The 18407-nt window shown below is 37.3% G+C and overlaps 1 protein-coding gene across 1 annotated transcript in view; it reads left to right on the top strand.

Annotated features, from left to right (window-relative positions):
- Window positions 1-18407, top strand: part of LOC139726079 (uncharacterized) — a 217931-nt gene that overhangs the window by 166803 nt on the left and 32721 nt on the right. Inside the window, 22 exon segments of the mRNA XM_071637162.1 lie at window positions 1001-1114; window positions 1640-1873; window positions 3527-3640; window positions 3922-4035; window positions 4674-4787; window positions 5317-5430; window positions 5789-5902; window positions 6559-6675; window positions 7719-7832; window positions 8325-8438; window positions 8979-9092; window positions 9441-9554; window positions 10216-10329; window positions 11009-11122; window positions 13200-13310; window positions 14142-14255; window positions 14654-14764; window positions 15521-15634; window positions 16246-16356; window positions 17104-17217; window positions 17628-17738; window positions 18256-18369. Of these exon segments, the coding sequence (XP_071493263.1) occupies window positions 1001-1114; window positions 1640-1873; window positions 3527-3640; window positions 3922-4035; window positions 4674-4787; window positions 5317-5430; window positions 5789-5902; window positions 6559-6675; window positions 7719-7832; window positions 8325-8438; window positions 8979-9092; window positions 9441-9554; window positions 10216-10329; window positions 11009-11122; window positions 13200-13310; window positions 14142-14255; window positions 14654-14764; window positions 15521-15634; window positions 16246-16356; window positions 17104-17217; window positions 17628-17738; window positions 18256-18369 (2619 nt within the window).

Here is an 18407-nt window from a genome sequence, read left to right as displayed (position 1 = left end):
TCAGATTTTCCACTTGTTCATCTCGCATCTTGTTTTTGCGATGAAAAATGGCCATGAAAAAAACGGCTCAGCAAAATTTTTTATTACCTGGCCCAGACATGCTAAAAGAGGTTAAAATATGCTGATTATGCTGATTATACTTAAGTCTAGCTGAAATTGACATTTCCAGCTATAATAAGGAATCATCTTATAATCTGTTAGGATGGATATTCATTTCCATGAATGACATTGGTGAAAAGAGGAGATCAAAGTCTCTGTACTTTTGCAGCAGAAAAGTAACATATCAAATCATTAGTGCTTCAACTACATTGCAGGAATGACTAGTGATGACGTGAGTTGGTGCACAAGGTAGAAGTACATGTGTCCTGATAATCATTTGCAGGAACATCATAAGTGTACTAGTTTGAAGGTCAAGGTTTAAAGGTCACTGTACATTTGTTCAAATTGTAATTGTCCAGTTAAGACATCAGCTTGGAATGTGTCAGTGATGATATCTCCGAAGAATATAATAGTTACCTTATGAACTCAAGGTTGGAGTCAAATGTCATCAAAATTTAACAAAAATCTGCCCCTAAGTTCCACTAGGATTTGATAAGTCCAAGAAGAATGCATTTTGATGTAATTGATAGGAATAAATAGGAAACAAAAAAATACATTCTTATTGCAGGGAGGTCGAAAGGTCAATCCTCGGTAAGTGATCAAGTTCAATATACACCATAGCCTCAGCAAACTGTAAATGATGAGCCATGTACAGCATTTTTGTATGACACGTTTAGGGTGATTGCATGAGCAGCAGGGGATTCCAGTTGACTGTGTGCAGCAGAATTGCTTTATTCTTGTTTCAGTGGTTATGTATTTCCTTAGTTTGTGTGCCAATTTCTACAACAGATAATTGGCAGAGTCATTCTGAAAACAATCTGCACACATGGCTGTACTGTATCACTGAATTAGCCAGTGACTCTTCATCACCATATGTTATGTTTCCCTTACCAATGTCCAGAAATTTTGGAATGTTCAAGCAATCCATGTTTGAATGGTGCCACCTGCATTGATCTGATTGACTCGTACCGCTGTATCTGCCCTATGGGATTCTCTGGATCCATGTGTGAAACAGGTAAGATTCACATCAACTCTCTGAATCTGCATTCGAAAGAGGGATCATTACTCATCAAGTGCATGTGATTTTCTACATGACATTGTTGTACACCAGTAATCTCTTGGGCCTCCTTGTACATGTGTAGCTTATGGGTAAATATTTTGTTTGTCTAGAAAGGAGAGTCACCTAATGATGAATAATGTCAAAGCTTTGAAAATTCTAGGAATGACATTATCGTGACATTAATGGTCATCACATGTGAGACATATTTGAAAGATGACTTCTTGGAACTTCTTTTATCCAGTACTGAGGCTCCAAGGTTTATACAGGTGAATGATACTGTCTGTACATATATATGATTCTTCTGATATGTAGGACTGTACAACACTGTACATTACATGTGCCTGTATTCTTATGTTACCCATTGTCTCACCAATAATATGATCCACTTTGCAACTATTGTGCTTGCTATGATAAGCATCATATTTGACTGTTACAACAGCTACCGTGTATAATTACATATTCTTGATTTTACACACCCAGATCTGCCCCCGTGCTTTAGCTCACCATGTGAAAATGGCGGCCGCTGTTTTGAGAGCAATCAAGAAGACGAATACGTCTGTTTCTGTCAGCCGGGCTGGACTGGTGTCAACTGCGAAACTCCCATCGATCTCTGCGCGAGTGACCCGTGTGAGAATGGGGCCACGTGCAACAACTTCCAGACGTTCTATGAATGTACATGTCTACCAGGCTTCACAGGGGTCAACTGCGAGATCGGTAAATGTTGACAAGAATGATAAATGTGTTCATTGTGAACCACCAGACCCACTGATAGCAGCACACACATATATATTTCCACATACCAATATATGTGACCCTGCACCTCAAAACAAACAAAAAGTCGCCAAACATGAATTTTTAGTTAAGACCATATTCTGAAAGATCAGACTTTAAGCTTTAAAATGATGTATAACTCAAATCAAATGGACTCTCCTAACCTATCTAACTATTGGAAAGAAAGCACAAACTCAGGAAAGGTGTGAACTGAGAAAAGAGGCTCTGAAGTACAGTGTCTATTCAAGCACTTAATCTTTACCAAACCGTGCTGGCTGTGTGATGAATGGAACAAAAAACATGAAGTAAACCACCAGAGTAACAACAATGAAGGGATTATCAGATTAAACTGAAATTAAGCATGCCTCATTGACACATTCTGTCCATAATTATTGCCAACTTTCAAAGCAGTAGCACTATCCTTTCAAAAGTTACCAGAGTTGAAAGTGAAGAGTGTGGACAAGGTTTTTCAGAAATGAAAAAGTGGTTCTAAAGACACACCTAATCACACTATTCTACCAAAAATGTTCGAGATAAACTGCTAAAAAAGCACATTTTACTGCCCATTTATGATACCAAATTTTAGCATAATGTAAAAGACGACCCGCTCTTTCAGAAAATATGAAAAAGTCAAGTTTGGCTAGGTTGACCCATTTCACTTACTTTCAGTCCTCACGCAAAATCAGTGAGTGCGACTTTATGTTTGTTTTGAGGTGCACGGTCACATATATGATTGTGTGTGTTAATATAAATGCATTTTCACAAATGGGCATACATCTATAGAGAGGTACACAGTACATGTAGAGAAGGAAAAAAGAGATTGAAACATACAGTTGTACATGTACATACATGAAAAATGCATATCCCTTGAGAGCTCATATTTTACACTGATTTTTTAAGAAGTGTATTCAATGCCTTCCCCTTAGCCTATTAGTGGTAAGTTGAAAAGAATAGGACAACTGTATAAAATTAATGCAATTTGCCCCCCCACAAAAAAAAAAAAAAAAAAAAATTGTCTCATGTGTTAGACTGAGAATTGCCTGCCATTATCCTGTATACAACACACAGAAAAGAAGTTAGTGCTTTGTCGATATATTGCCCTCAAGAACTCTGCTGTACACCTAAATTACCATTGCCCTACAAAGATGTCACATTCTACCAACAAGTTTTTTTGTATCGACAGTCATATGCTTGACTGTTCAATACTTGTTTTGAAATGTAGTACAATCAATACATAAATCAAAATCCCCAAGTTCATTTCCACCTATGTAATGCTGCTCTAAGTATGTGACCACCTACAAATTTTCTCGTAACAAATATTGATAAATTTCTTACATTAATCAATATAAGAATAAAATCCTTAGATCAGGACATTTCTACCTATGTAATACTGCTCCAAATATGTGACCACTCTGTTCAAATGTATGAATCTTCTCTGATTTGACAGATATCTATGAATGTCTTGCATTTATCAATGCATTCAATGTAAATCAAATCCCCAAATACATTTCTGCCTACAGTATGTAATGCTGCTCTAAATACAAATTGTATGTGACCACCCTGTTCAAATGCATGAATTTTTTTCCTATTTGACAGATATTGATGAATGTGTGAATCACACCTGCTTGAATGGCGCAACATGTGTTGATGGCATCAACGGGTATGAGTGCATCTGTCCTGCTGGCTGGACTGGTCCATTCTGTGAGACAGGTAAGAACACTTGCGCAGCGCTTGAAATCAGTAGGTGCCAATGCTGCAACAGCGAAAAAGCTGCAATACAACTACCACAAGCTTGATGATTTCTCTCCAAAGAACAATAGGCGGAGATTCCAATGTATCCATTTTAACATTAATTCATCATCTGCAAGTCCACAAGGTACATGTATTCGTATGAATTCTTTTGTATCTTTCCTGACAATGCATTGATGTTCTTGGTGACCTGGTAAATTTTAACCAATGCACATAATGACAAATGATTCTCTTGCCCCAAGAAATACTGGAATGTGCCAGTAATCCCTGTCAGAATGGTGGAGTCTGCATTGACCAGATTGCAGCCTACACATGTGTGTGTGCTCCAGGATGGACAGGCATAAACTGTGAAACTGGTGAGTTTTTTATGTTTTTTTTCCCCTGTTGTTTTGCTCCCAATTTTTGTGTCATGCAAACCCTGTTAGCACTACAATAGATATGGATTCATATTGATAAGATTCTGTTTATATACATATATATATATTCTATTTTAGACAATTCATAAAAACACTTGTCTTATTAATGTTATAGCACTGGTAGTGTTGGGTCATATCAATTACTTGAATATACATTATACTGCTACTACTGCATTGTACAAATAATGTTGTTTGTTGCTCATGGAGGTCACCCATCAACAGTGCAGATGAAACCTGCCTTACTCCCTTTAATACAACAATGCATTCGATCAATAAAATGTATAAGATAATCAAATGATTAGAGAACATCTACAATAAAACTGGTCTCATTTCATACACTCAGTTTTCAACTTGCATTACAAAGTGTAGTTTGAAAATCATGAAATGTATATCAATTTCTTCATATATGTGTATTTGTCAGACTAGCATGAAGTATATACATTCATTGAATGTTGAGTTGAGGTATCCGATGCGGTTTTGAAAGAATGTGGTCATTTATGAGTAAGATTTATCCAACTTTCTAGAACAGATACATTGTAAGAGGGTATTGCTGTGGTCTTTTTTTGACATTCTAACAGAAATCTTGGAATGTGACAGTGACCCTTGCCTAAATGGTGCAAACTGTACCGACTTAATTGCTGGCTATCAGTGTGTGTGTGCTCCAGGCTGGACTGGGACAAACTGTGAGAATGGTAAGCCCTTGGAGATGTGATTTATTCATGTACCTACATGTACCCTTCAAAATACACTGTAGTAAATGAGAGATACAGCTCTGGTAGTAAAAATTATTTTGGAAAAAAGCCAATCAACATTGAATTGATATGATCATGGTGTGGTAAACTGCCATCAAATTTTAGGCGATTTGCATATATGTGTTGTGATCATAAAATGATTTTTTTTTACAGTTTTGCAGTGTTTGAGGCCAAACTTTTTCATCTAAAAGATAATCTGATATAGAAGAGATCCCATTTTCAAATCCAAACAGTGCATTCAATGACCAACGCTTCAGAAATAGATGCCTAGAAAACTAAAATCTTCTCTATTTCATATTCAGAATAATTAATTTGTCGCCTATAGTTTCCAGGTTATGCCTGCTGTAAAAGCTAAAAGATAATCTGTATCCATTCTTAATGTTAGCCTGTTACAATGTACCTAGCATGAATTGCAGTCATATCACTGCTTAATTCTGATCAATACACAATTGTAATTTCGTTCCCTCAGACATCCTCGAGTGTAGCAGCAACCCATGCGACAACAATGCCACCTGTGTGGACATGGTTGATGGCTATACCTGTGTCTGTCCCGTGGGCTGGACCGGTACTCATTGTGAGACAGGTGAGTTTGGGGCCAGGCTTCCCAGGATTGAATTCAGTGATACATGTGGTACTACACAGCAGTGAATGCCACATTTGGCAAGTACAGGAGTACATGTATGTGTAGGAGATTTTTCATTCTTTTACTCATGTTCCAGTCTTGATGCATTCTTACTTATTGATGATGACATGTAAACTTTTCAAGATACTTCTCATGTGACTTGTCCAACTGTAAACCACCAAATGCACAATTTTTACCACATTCATCACTGTATGCCTGTAATAGTAGTGCAATGCATTCTGTACATTTGAGGCTCAATCATGTAGGAAGTTTATGATATTTGCATAAACTTTTGTCAATATCTTTTCTTTTTACTCAGAAATTGATGAATGCAGCAGTGTACCCTGTCAGAATGGAGCCACCTGTGTAGATCTGGTTGGGTCCTATCAGTGCATATGCCCCACGGGATGGACTGGAGTCAACTGTGAGATAGGTATTGGACTCTATCAAAGTTTTCTTATCTCAAACACTTCATACTGTATACGCCATATAATAGTGAGTGTAAATTTTTCGCGAATCTGCACTTTCGGACGATCTTGCCAGTGGTTTAATTAGTGATCTTGGAGGTACAGTACTGAACGGAGAAATGTATTTGTGCACATCACATTCAGATTTTGATCAGAGTTGATGATGTTGCCTGTCTTTAAATTCCTGAATAGCACCTGACTTGTGAAATTTGCGAAAATAAAAACCTTGCAAAATATTTGGAGTATACATTACATTGTGTGTCCAGTACATATATGAACAGTGGCTGGATATCAGTTGGTTTAAGTTCAGAGTCATCCAGGTAATGTTCAATAAAGGTACAAACTTAAACAAATGGTTGAAATCAATTCATCTTGACTTGCTGTTATAATTCCGAGAACGGTTTCACTCGACGCTTCATCAGCTCAGGTATGCTTTTAGTGCCACACACTGTATGTTCAGCTGTGTGTTCATCTACACAACTGTATGACTTGCAGCTCTTCTACGGATGGGATCTCAGATTGTACTTTGCCACGTTATCATTTCTAGCACCATTATTCTCTTTGTCTTCACTCTCATCATTTTCATTGTCATCGCTTACCTATTTATCATCCTGTCTGATAGATATTGACGAGTGTCAGAGTACCCCTTGTGAGAATGGGGCAACCTGTCAGGACCTTGTTGGACCAGGCTATGTGTGCGTCTGTGCTCCTGGGTGGAACGGAACAAACTGTGAAGTTGGTGAGCAGGAAACGCTTTTCCTTTAATATGAATTGACATGACGTTAGACATATATACCCTCTCCGGTAGAAACAATTTCCTTTGAAAGGTTCTCTCTTATAAAATTTCTTTTGATATTTCTTGTAGTCATAGGAAACAGAATACGAGTAATACTTTGTACACGTCCATGAGGACATTAGTAAGAATTACCCACACAAGCTGCATGTACATATACAGTTGTATGTACAGTGTACCTGTGGAACAGTCGTAAGACACCTAAGGTGATGGCTGAGGGTGTTTGGACTGTTTAAGAGGTAGAGAGTGTTAGTAGTTATACTAATGCCCAACAAAAAGAAAAGAAAAGTAATGTGTATTATTTGTTTTATAGAATGATGAAGCAGATCTTTGCCATTTGATAAATGACCCTCATCTTAAAGTTCACATGTTACTACATTGTAGATCGACATCTAACTAAGATCCATCATTGAATCTAAACCAGGCATAACAAAATGAGTCCAACTATAAGTTATGTGTAACTTCTGTGCTCTTTATCAAGAGCATAATCTACTTCAAGACCAACAATCTGTTGTTGTTTTGTCACAATTACTTGAATTTATTAAAAGGGTCATCCATCAATCATAATAACGTTTGTCCAGTCACCGTCAAGATGTGGAAGTGCTAATGACCAGTCATAGGGAAATCAAAGCTGTATGTGTTTGATGGCAAAATAAATGCCTGGTCATGTGTAGGCTTTTAACCAGTCATTTGATCACAATCTGCTTCATCATTTTAAAATGATGGCTGATCCCAGTAATTAGACAATATTCAACATCCGATATGGTCTTGTCATTCACTGCTAAACTTACATTTGTAGTCATCTTTATTACATGACAAGTACATGTGATGTAGACTTGCCAAGTCAACATGTCTGAACCATAGTGAGTGTCACTTTACACCACACCATTTGTATGAACATACAGGTGTAGGCAAGCATCAACTTTTTGTCATCATTTTTTAGACATGTTTACATTCAGTCAGTTCTGTGTGATTGTTCTCCAACACAGAAATATTGGAGTGTATGGGCATGCCGTGCATGAACAATGCCACCTGCGTGGACCTGATAGCAGGCTACGTGTGTATCTGTCCAGAAGGCTGGACTGGTGTCCATTGCGAGTTTGGTGAGTCTTTGTTATGCCCAATTAGGTCGTTTACCTGTCCAATTGCCAGTGGCAGGTATGAAGTCATCTGGTGGGTTGTACAATTCTCTCCTGACTTGGATGAAAATGCACTATCAAGAGTAAAATAGTTTGTGTCTACTGAAAATGATAATACATTCTATGTGAAATTTGCTCTATTCATTAGAAACAATCTGGAGCTTAACACATTGCTTGGTCATTGGATTTTATAAAGTGTATGTAAGTACCAGATGTTTGACATTGGTCCTAGTAAAGCAGGTTGCTATAAAACTTGGTACAGTGCAGTAACATGGAACACTTTAGAAATCACAGTGCAGTTCAAATCCTGCAACATACCTATACATAGACTGCATAAGTTTCAACCAATAGGCAATAGAGAATATTAATGAACTACAATGATGGTTTAAATGCAGTTTTCACAAAATCAGAAATTCACATCAGCACATTGGTTTGTACATTTCATTTTATGATTAGACATCTTGGAGTGTGCGAGCAACCCATGCCTGAATAACGCTACATGTGTAGACCTTACCAATGGATATGAGTGCACTTGTGCACATGGTTGGACTGGTGTGCACTGTGAGACTGGTAAGAATTTTTGTGTGTTTCTTTTTTTATTGATTATCCGGTCACATTTAATCCATAGCTACTACACTGTGAGTACTGTGTGTACTGTGTAAGCGGTAGGAAACAGGGAACTGTATTATGCATGCAACTTTTGTGTTAAGTGTATTTTGTGTAACATTCAAGTACATTATATGAATATCCCATTGCATCTACATTGTATTTCTTGTTTTGTTGTGCTGTGTATATGAAACAGAGCCTTGTGCAATTTTTGGATGTTTTGAAACACTGTTCTGCCATGACAAGTTCTAGTCAATGTGGCATAACACACAGCCTGACATAACACACAGCACATTCATGCTCATTTTTGTGACACAAATCCCAATTGCTTCAATCACTGAAATACACTGTCCTCGGATTCACATATAGACGGGATACATGATCCCATTACATATCAAGTGAAGTACCGAATATTAGTCATGTAGCCTGAGACAAGATTAAACTGGACTCTTATGCCATCACAAATAACCATAACTTTGTTTTCTCCTGACTCTTTGTTCTCAGATATTCTGGAATGTTCTAGTGACCCTTGTCAGAATGGAGCAACCTGTGTTGAAGAAGTCAATGGCTACCAGTGTGTGTGCCCTGAAGGGTTTAATGGTACACACTGTGAGAATGGTAAGTTCATCATCTTCTGTAATGATGTGCTCTGAGGCAACAGAAGTTTGTAATTCTATTACTGTATGTACATGTATGTCTTACACATTACTTTGCTTCAGGTTTTATGTGAACATGACATTTAATTAATAGTGTGAATGCAGGGTCTAACGTTTTGACGATATGCTTATAACCGGCCTTTAGTGAAAGTCACTATAGATTATGCTTGCAGTTATTCTAAATGTGTAACATCTGGAACAATAGTTTTTAAGCTTTCATTGTAACTGGAGATGTTGTTTGGTAATCATTCATAGCGACAGTACATGTAAATTGACGAGACCTACGTCAATCGTGCAATTTTCATTGCAGACATCGATGAGTGCGCTTCTGATCCGTGTCAAAACAATGGCACGTGTTTGGACCAGGTGGCAGGCTTTGTCTGCATCTGTGCCCCAGGCTGGACTGGCACAGTTTGTGCAACAGGTGAGGTGGACCTCATACATAACTTCTGATCCTACAAGTATCTAACAATCTACCTTAAGAGCCATCTCTACCTGCTGTTTGCCAATGGGGAGTCTCCAAACGAAGTGACTGGAATTGCCTCAATTTTTTAGAAGAATGACTGTATTTTCATGAGCATTTACTTGATTCAAGAGATGTTCATACTTTTTAAAGTAAAATCTTATGTTGCCAGGGCCCCTGTTTTATGAAGAGTTATGATTGATTATATAGTTGATTTCTATGGTAAGTCTGTGGCAGCCTGTGTGGTAAGGAAATTTATAATGGATTGTATCTTTTGATAAAATGGGGCCCAGGTATACATTCTTGCAAATTTCATTTCACATGTTGGCCATTTGATGTGTTATATGTAAATGTAAGTAAGCTACAGTACATTTGTACTTAATGGCATAGTAAAGTCATACAATGTGTAGTCGCCTTTGCTTTCTGCATACGCAAAATATCACTCACATGGGCCTCCATTCATCATGAAATAAAAAACAATATCCACAAATAGCTTTAAATATCTGAGCAGCATCACTGTCCGTTTTGATAGTTTGATGTCTATTTCTAAATTTTTTTCATGTCTTCATCTCTTTCTCATTTTTTTTTTTCTGGTCACTCACTTTCCAATTGCTGTCCACAGAAGTCTTAGAGTGTCTCAGTGTTCCCTGTCAAAATGGAGGAACCTGTGTAGATCTCATCAATGGCTACCAATGCCAGTGCTTAGCAGGATGGACGGGCACAAATTGCGAAATTGGTGAGAATCTGGAAACTCTTAGGGCAAAAAAGAAATAAAAATGATTAAATGCAGATTTAGTCAATTTTCACCCTCTATCTGAAAAGGTTAAGTTGAAAATCATAGATTAGAGTGATCCGAAGGCATGGTTGGGGTGAATGCAAACATGCATTGTTTTAGTTTTTATGAAGTTATGTGGATAAAATGTTTGCTAATCATTTTATTGTATTGTCTAGAAAATATTATGCGTCTATGTCATTAATTGTAAATGTGGCACTGATTTTTCCTGAAAAAAAAAGCAACAAAAACACACACATATATTTAAAGGGAAGGGGCTGGGTTTGAAATACAGTTAAACATTCATCCATTGTTGATGGCCTTTGCTTTCTGAATATTCCCGAATGTAACATAATAAACTGCAATATCCCAGTGACCAGAAGTTGACTTTTAAGTCTTGCCTCTCACTTTTACAAGAAACATTCAAGACTTTAGGACCAATACACTGTGTCACCATGGAGGAACAGGTCTACAGTTGCTGTTAACCCATTGAGGATGGGCTGATTTTGCTACAACATACACTTCCCACAGACACTTGCCCGAATATACTCTGGATTGGTCCTCAACTGGTTAACAGAGTTATGGTGGAATATCTAAAAGGAGAGTTACATCAGTTTCCTTCTTTTTCTTTACTCCCCTCTAGAAATCCTTGAGTGTGCCAGCGACCCCTGTCAGAATGGAGGAACATGCACAGAGCTTATCAATGGATACCAGTGTGTGTGTGCCCCAGGCTGGGAAGGGGAGAACTGTGAGATAGGTAGGTTTACAGGACCTTCCTTCCTTTTTAAATGGGAGCTCTGATGCAATTCTTATGGACAGCAGCACCTTCATGATCTCGATGATAATACGTAAACTTTGGATATGTTTTATCAGGGCTCCTGTTTCATGAGTTCTTTTGTTCATAACATGTTTGTTTGTTCTTATTTGTAATAAATCTCATTTCTTGTGACTGTGTTGAATTAACTGAATATGTATTAAAGAAACCTGTACATATGCATGTTTGTGTGTATATTAAATCATGTATGTACGTATGCATGTGTGTTTGTGTCTATTCATGCACAATACGTATATGTTGTACATGTATGTACGCATCTTTGTTGGTACATGTTGACATGTTTATATACCAGTTTCCTTGTACCTTGCTATCACATTTCCAAGTCTCCAGTATGAAACTGATTGAAAAGAATGAAGAAACAGATAAAAAGATACAGGAGAAGAATTTACCAAAAAGTCTTTATTATCCATCATAACAATTTGTTTGACTGATATGTTGTGGTCATTGTCAACCCCATTAAAAGCAAAGCGATTACAAATCTATTCATCTAAATAGAAAGTTTTCTCCTTGCAATCATGCTGCTATGATGATTCTACCCAAGAAGCAAATATGATTGTACTTGCATACAGAACATGTGATGTACAGATGTCCATTCATGTAGAATATTGCATATTATTATATGAGTGTCTGTCTATTTCCTAGAGTTTTAACATTTTAAGAAAAGATTTTGTCTTTCCATCTTTTGCATGCAAGAGTAACATTACAGTTTCTTGATAAGATCTTAAAGGAGATAATTAAAAAAAGAAATACTTGCCATCTAAATAACTACTTGTGTGGAGCATGTAACTGTCATTACACTGTATGTGTTTGTTAAGTATTGTTATGTCTAATGCAGTGTTCTTTTGTTCTCTCTTGTGCAGGTAATCCAAGATGCAATCCTTGCTCTTGCATATTTTGTTTCATTCCTTTTGTATATATCACATCTATTTATGATAACACTCTGCATCAACAACTGAGGTTTATCAATAGGTGCACATGTCACTGACTACTAACTCAAAGTTACTTTCATCTCACCTGATGTATTCAATTTGACCATTATTTGATTATTGTCACTGTTCCCAGTGGCCTTTTATCATTCTCAGCCAGACAATGACTTATACATCATCATACATCATTGTGCTGCCTTCCTGTGCAAATTTTTGACAATAGCTGCTTTCACAGTACACAAAATTACACATAGTTTCACCACTCATTACTTAGCTTTGTGTAATATGGGCAGATTGACTAGAGACTGGTTACCAGCAAAAGTTCCCACAAAACTTCCTCATGCATTTTGGGAGTTTCTCACTTCTAGCAAAACTGTGCATGGCTGAAACTTTGAGAAGTTTGTAATGTGATTAGATCCATTTCAAGTTGGTGATGCACATCGTGCATTGTTTTGCAAGCTGTTGCGCATTTGCATTTTTGATACTCAAGGAGGACCTGCAGTTTTTGTCAGTATGGTCCATGTGGACCCAAACTATGATTATTTTTGCATCGCTCAAACTTTGCTTAGTTTTGTCTGTCGCGTGACCACGTGCTTAAACTTCTGGAAGTTGCAACTGATTAACAAGTTGCCCTACATCAATGTAATATTGACATCCCAATAACTTCTGAAAGTTATCAGGAAGTAAACTGGATAGTTTTGCGTGGTGTGACAGCAGCTGTAGAGAATGATTTGCACAGGGTGGTTATCAAGCTTGCAATGTAGAGTCTGATTTTATGATGGCTTTGAATTGGTGTCATGGTGACAGGTCCATACACTCAAGAATCTGTCTTTCATTGTCTGTTTTAATTTTCGCATCTACCTGATAATACCCAATTCTTTTGACCGTTTTCTTGTTTATGATGTGTAAACATCTTTTCTTCTATAGTAGTAAACTGTTCACGTTAAACTTTGCTGAATTGAGTACTTGTTTTGCTCACGCAAGGACCAGACATAGAATAATGATGTATTCTCAACTCACCCATGAAGTGTGCTTAACTGAATTATGGCACATTTTTTCCAATCCCCCCACAGCCACAGACCTGTGTGATCCTGACCCCTGTCAGAATGGAGCCACCTGCACAAACTCTCAGACATTCTACAACTGTACCTGCCCTCCAGGTTTTGCAGGCACCAACTGTGAAGGTATGAGTTTGATATAAAAAGACAACAATCAAATGAGACAGAGGAATTACACTATAGGTACAACCATCATCTTGAAAGTCATGATTTTGTATACCGGTACAATGCCTACCTACTTGTTTCGACAGTTAAAATATGTTGTATACCATTTGACTTGCACTGTCTGGTAATTTGTACATAGTTTGACATAACTGCTGACCCAGGGATGACATCTGAAGCACTTCCTATCCAGTGGAAAAGCTGCTACAAAACAATCATAACTATTATCATCATGTCTCCCCATTACATTATATTGCGTACTTGTATTTTGTGATTTTAGTCTTAGTGTTTTAGTAGGTGTGAATTGGTTTTATAGTTAATGGAATGTTTTGGTGCTTTTGGCAATACAGAGAAGATATGTGACTGTTTACCAGCTGGGTTTTACATTACAAATGCTTTCTCCTTGTCAGTCGTACCTTTGGCATAGATATTGTAATGCAATCTTGCAACTTAGATTCAATTCAATTCAATTTTATTGTCCGTTTCTGGAAATTTGTTTTGTTTGCATGTATACATCGATACATACATACATATACAAAGCACACATATAACATATATATATAGACATGATATACAGCAATACGCTATCAATGTCATTATCGAAAATACATAAAATCAAAAGAAATATTGATCTGTTAATATTGATTTGCTGATATTTCCTTACCAATGTAGTGCATCACAGACCAGAAACTGTTGAATTTACAGTGTGCTGATAGAAATGTATTGGCATACATGTATGATATTCTCACAATATAACTCATTCCTTGCTGTTCATATTGCTTTTTCCCATGATAGACTACATTGGATGTGACAGCAGCCCATGCCAGAATGGAGCTACATGTGTTCAAGACAATAGTACTTACACTTGTCAGTGCCCACCTGGCTTTGAAGGAGATCTGTGTGAACTCGGTGAGTAACTTGTGCAATTACTTCATTCAAAAATAGTGCGTTATGTGCTGCATTGCAGCAATATTACCAGTAATGTTTACATGCTTGTTTTCTTGATAACTCAAAGTTTATACAAAAGGCTAAATGAAATCATACACTGTGCTGTAGTTCATATTCTCTCATGGCAGATTACTTGCTATTACATTTTATATCTCGTGTCTAATGGATTCTTGTTTTTCACTTTGGTGTGACTTTGTTCTTTGCTGCTTTCAAAGGGTAAATCTGCACATTATTCCAAATCAGGTTCTTCCTCATACCTAATGGTATTATGAAACTTTCTCCCATTCTCATCCTCCCTCTGTTATGCAAACAATGATGTACAACTGAACCCTGTTCTACTTTGAAATTACGCATTGCAGAAATCAACTTGTGTGATCCAGACCCCTGTCAGAATGGAGCCACCTGTAATAACTTCAGAACATCATACAACTGCTCGTGCCCTGAAGGATACACAGGAACCAACTGTGAAGGTATGAAATCATGGCTTCAGAAATGTTAATTGCACTAAATAGACTGAATGTCTGTAATGGAATGTCTGAAGACTACATTTGTAGATATCGTTGTAGAACACTCTGAAATACTGTGTGAAGATGAACTTGTTTTGCCCTGTAAATATCAAACTGCTGTCTTCACGATTCATATTATTTCATTCATTGTTAATATAAAGAGAACATTAATGGCAGATTAATGTTGCCTATAATTATTAAGTCTGAGGGCCATTTGTACACGTATATATCAGTTTATGTTTTTTGTGTAATTATGGGTTACATAATATACTGTATACGCCGAATATTTCGCGAAGCTTTTATTTTCGCGAATTTTGCAAGTCAAGTGCTATTTGCGAAATTAAAGATCCGCGAAAATATTGACTCTGATCCCAATGTGAATGTGACGTACACATGAACTCTTCTCTGCAGGACTCCATGATTGCGAATTTAACCACTCGCGAAATCGTCAGGAATTTCCAATTGGCGAAAATTTAGACTTGCGAAATATATGGCGTATACAGTATCGTGCAAAGCAGTCTATTACTGAATGTGTATTGTTGGCAGCTAAACATGATGGGCTTCTAGTTCCCCATTATGTAAGTATGCACAAAAGAAAGACAAAGAAATCTTGTTTTTGCCTCACAGATTCGACATTGATATTCTTGCCCATAACCTCAGGAAAGAAAACTGAAGATCTATCTGAAATCCTGAAATATATATATTTTTTCCCCACTGCAGTGTATGCGGGCTGTGACAGTGACCCCTGTCAGAATGGAGGCACATGTATTCAAGCTTTAGACTTCTACATCTGTCAGTGTGCACCAGGCTATACCGGAGACAACTGTGAACTGGGTATGTAACGATTCTTCAGCAGATTCTGTTGCAGGTGCAACATAATTTTATAATTTCAACACATTGTCTCCAAGTTGAGAACAGACTAACATATCTTTACATAATAGATAAGTTTTAAGAGCATGGATGCAGTCACATCCTTTCCAAGAGACACCAAATATACTCAAGGATACATTATTGCTCATCGAATAGAAATATTTGATATATGTACATACATATTTACATTGTGACAAATATTGCATTTTCATATGCACCCAAAACACTTTCTTTTCAAAAAAGAAATATGACTTTCTGAACCAAACATGCTATATCTCATCCAAACTGCATCTGAGTGACAAAGTGCCCTACATTGACGGAAATTAGCACTGAATTGATCAGTGTTTTTTGTAGTAGCCATGATAAAAGAAATCATGGGCGTACATACTCGAGCAGGATTCGAACCTGTGACCTCCTGATCTCTGAACAGCTGTCATCTCCACTAGACCTCGACAGCAAGTACTGGTTCTAATACTTGTAGCATGCAGCAGGTACTGCTTAATTATCATGAAATTCTTCTGCCGAGATATCTCGATGAAAGAATTTCATAAATCTGATATGTCTTTTGTTTTCAGAGGTCAACCTGTGTGACCCAGACCCATGCCAGAACATGGCTGTGTGTACAAACTTCAGGATCTCATACACATGTGATTGCTTGCCTGGCTTCAGCGGAGTCAATTGTCAAGGTATTGTTTGTCTGTTAATGACAATATCCACTCATTATTTGCTCAGTACATTTTTATGATAGGAAATCAGTTTAACATATCCCTTGGTGAATGCTCTATTGAAATTCTATGGAAAATAATCCACCTCATTTCCTATTTCTAAGATAGTTAAAGCATGGAAGTTAACAACATGTGTTTCATTAAGTATTCTATATGTAGAGCTACAGTTCAGCCTTTCATATTCAATAGAACCGCTATGCAATACTCAATCTTAAAGAAAAAAAAAACAAACAGCAGAGATGACCGTCACACATGAAGCGTAAAGTATTTGAACTTACACCTGTATCAGTCACTGTTGACTGTTTGCAGACATACATTGTAGATAATGATGGCCATTTGTCGCTGGGGTGACAAGACTTCGTACAGTATCTACAAAATGTCCAATGTTCAGGAGAGCAAAAAACATGACAGCCAAAGCACTACATCAAATGGGATAGACTTTCCTTTGACATGCCACGGTGGCTTCATTTTGGGGGTAAGACAGCTAGGATTTGGACAGGACATCACTTAACTGATTTGTCTAACCATTAATCCAAAAAGTTCATTTTCACCAAAATTTCTGATAAAGGTCTTGTCGCTCCAGCGACTACCTGCATATACACCTTTACCATTGCTTTTATTTGTTGTAGCATGCAATACTTGTGCATCTTCACCGTATAAATTCTAGTCTACCTCATGACATGGTTGATGCTTTTGTGTTTTGAACAGACTACATCGGTTGTGTGAGTAATCCTTGCCTGAATGGAGCAACATGCGCGCAAGTCAACAACACGTATGTCTGTGCGTGTCCAGCAGGATACACTGGTCAGATGTGTGAAACAGGTACATCTTTTATCTATTTGTCTGTTTGTCTGTCTGTATCCAGCATACAAAGCATAGTGAAAATTACACACCTGATGGCCAGTCAGGTTATCGGTTACTTTCAAGACTGTCAAATAGACTATCAAATATGTTTTAATACACTGTGTACTTTTCAAAGTTCTACATTAAAAGAAGAAAGACTTATTATGCTTATACATTGTATACATGTATTTCCAAACGTCCTCTGTGTGTTGGATTCAACCTGCACAAAGTACATACCTGAAATTTGAATCGAGTAATTGTATCACAAATTGGTTTCTGTTATTTTTGTTTAAATGTGCAATGGCATCTCATAGAATAAGATATATGAACATTTGATGAGCAGCATTAGATGCTTAACTCTAGAAATACTTTTACAACTTTTCCCTTAGAAATCAACCTGTGTGATCCAGATCCTTGTCAAAATGGAGCCACCTGTACCAACTTCAGGACTTCATATAATTGTACCTGTCCTGTGGGGTACACAGGGCAAGACTGTGAAGGTTTGTAATCACAACATGATATTATAATTTGTATTACATGGAGGAAGCTCTTTACTCCCACAAGAACTGTTATTCCACAACAGCTGAAAGTTGTCACTTAAACTTTGAAACTGCTTCTGTCACTGTGCATGATTATGTGTACACGTGTATGCATGACAGAATGGAAAATACAATAACTTAATCTCAGCATCTACCACGGTACATACAGTGTAGTCAATGCAAATGATACGCGTAAAGAATTTTAATACATAAGACAGTGGAGGGGCATAAATTATATGTCATGTGTTTGACAAGAGCTACATGTATAACAACAACAACAAATAACACATGTTGTAGTGCTTATTACTAACGTTTCAAAGTGCATTAATACAGAAAAATATTAAATTAAGATACAGCGTACAATTGTAAATGACATTTGCTCATACATATGTGTAAGTAATGGATATCGGCAAACAATTTTCTGCCTTTTATTGTGGCAATCAAAATGAAACGTGTCAGTTCTGGTTCCTTTCTTCAGTTTATGACGGGTGTGGCAGCAACCCCTGCCAAAACGGAGCAACTTGTCAACAGAATGCAGACAACTACACATGTGTCTGTGCTCCAGGCTACCAGGGTGTTGAATGTGAAGAAGGTACGCTGTCTGAAATAGTTGATTTGTGCCCTGCATTG

This window comes from Diadema antillarum, unplaced genomic scaffold, assembly GCF_040938485.1.
Source record: "Diadema antillarum isolate AM-2024a unplaced genomic scaffold, OU_Dant_1.0 seq00000079_RagTag, whole genome shotgun sequence".
Taxonomy (NCBI): Eukaryota; Metazoa; Echinodermata; class Echinoidea; order Diadematoida; family Diadematidae; genus Diadema; species Diadema antillarum.
Note: the sequence above shows the minus strand (reverse complement) of the source record. Positions and strands in the feature narration are given on the sequence as shown.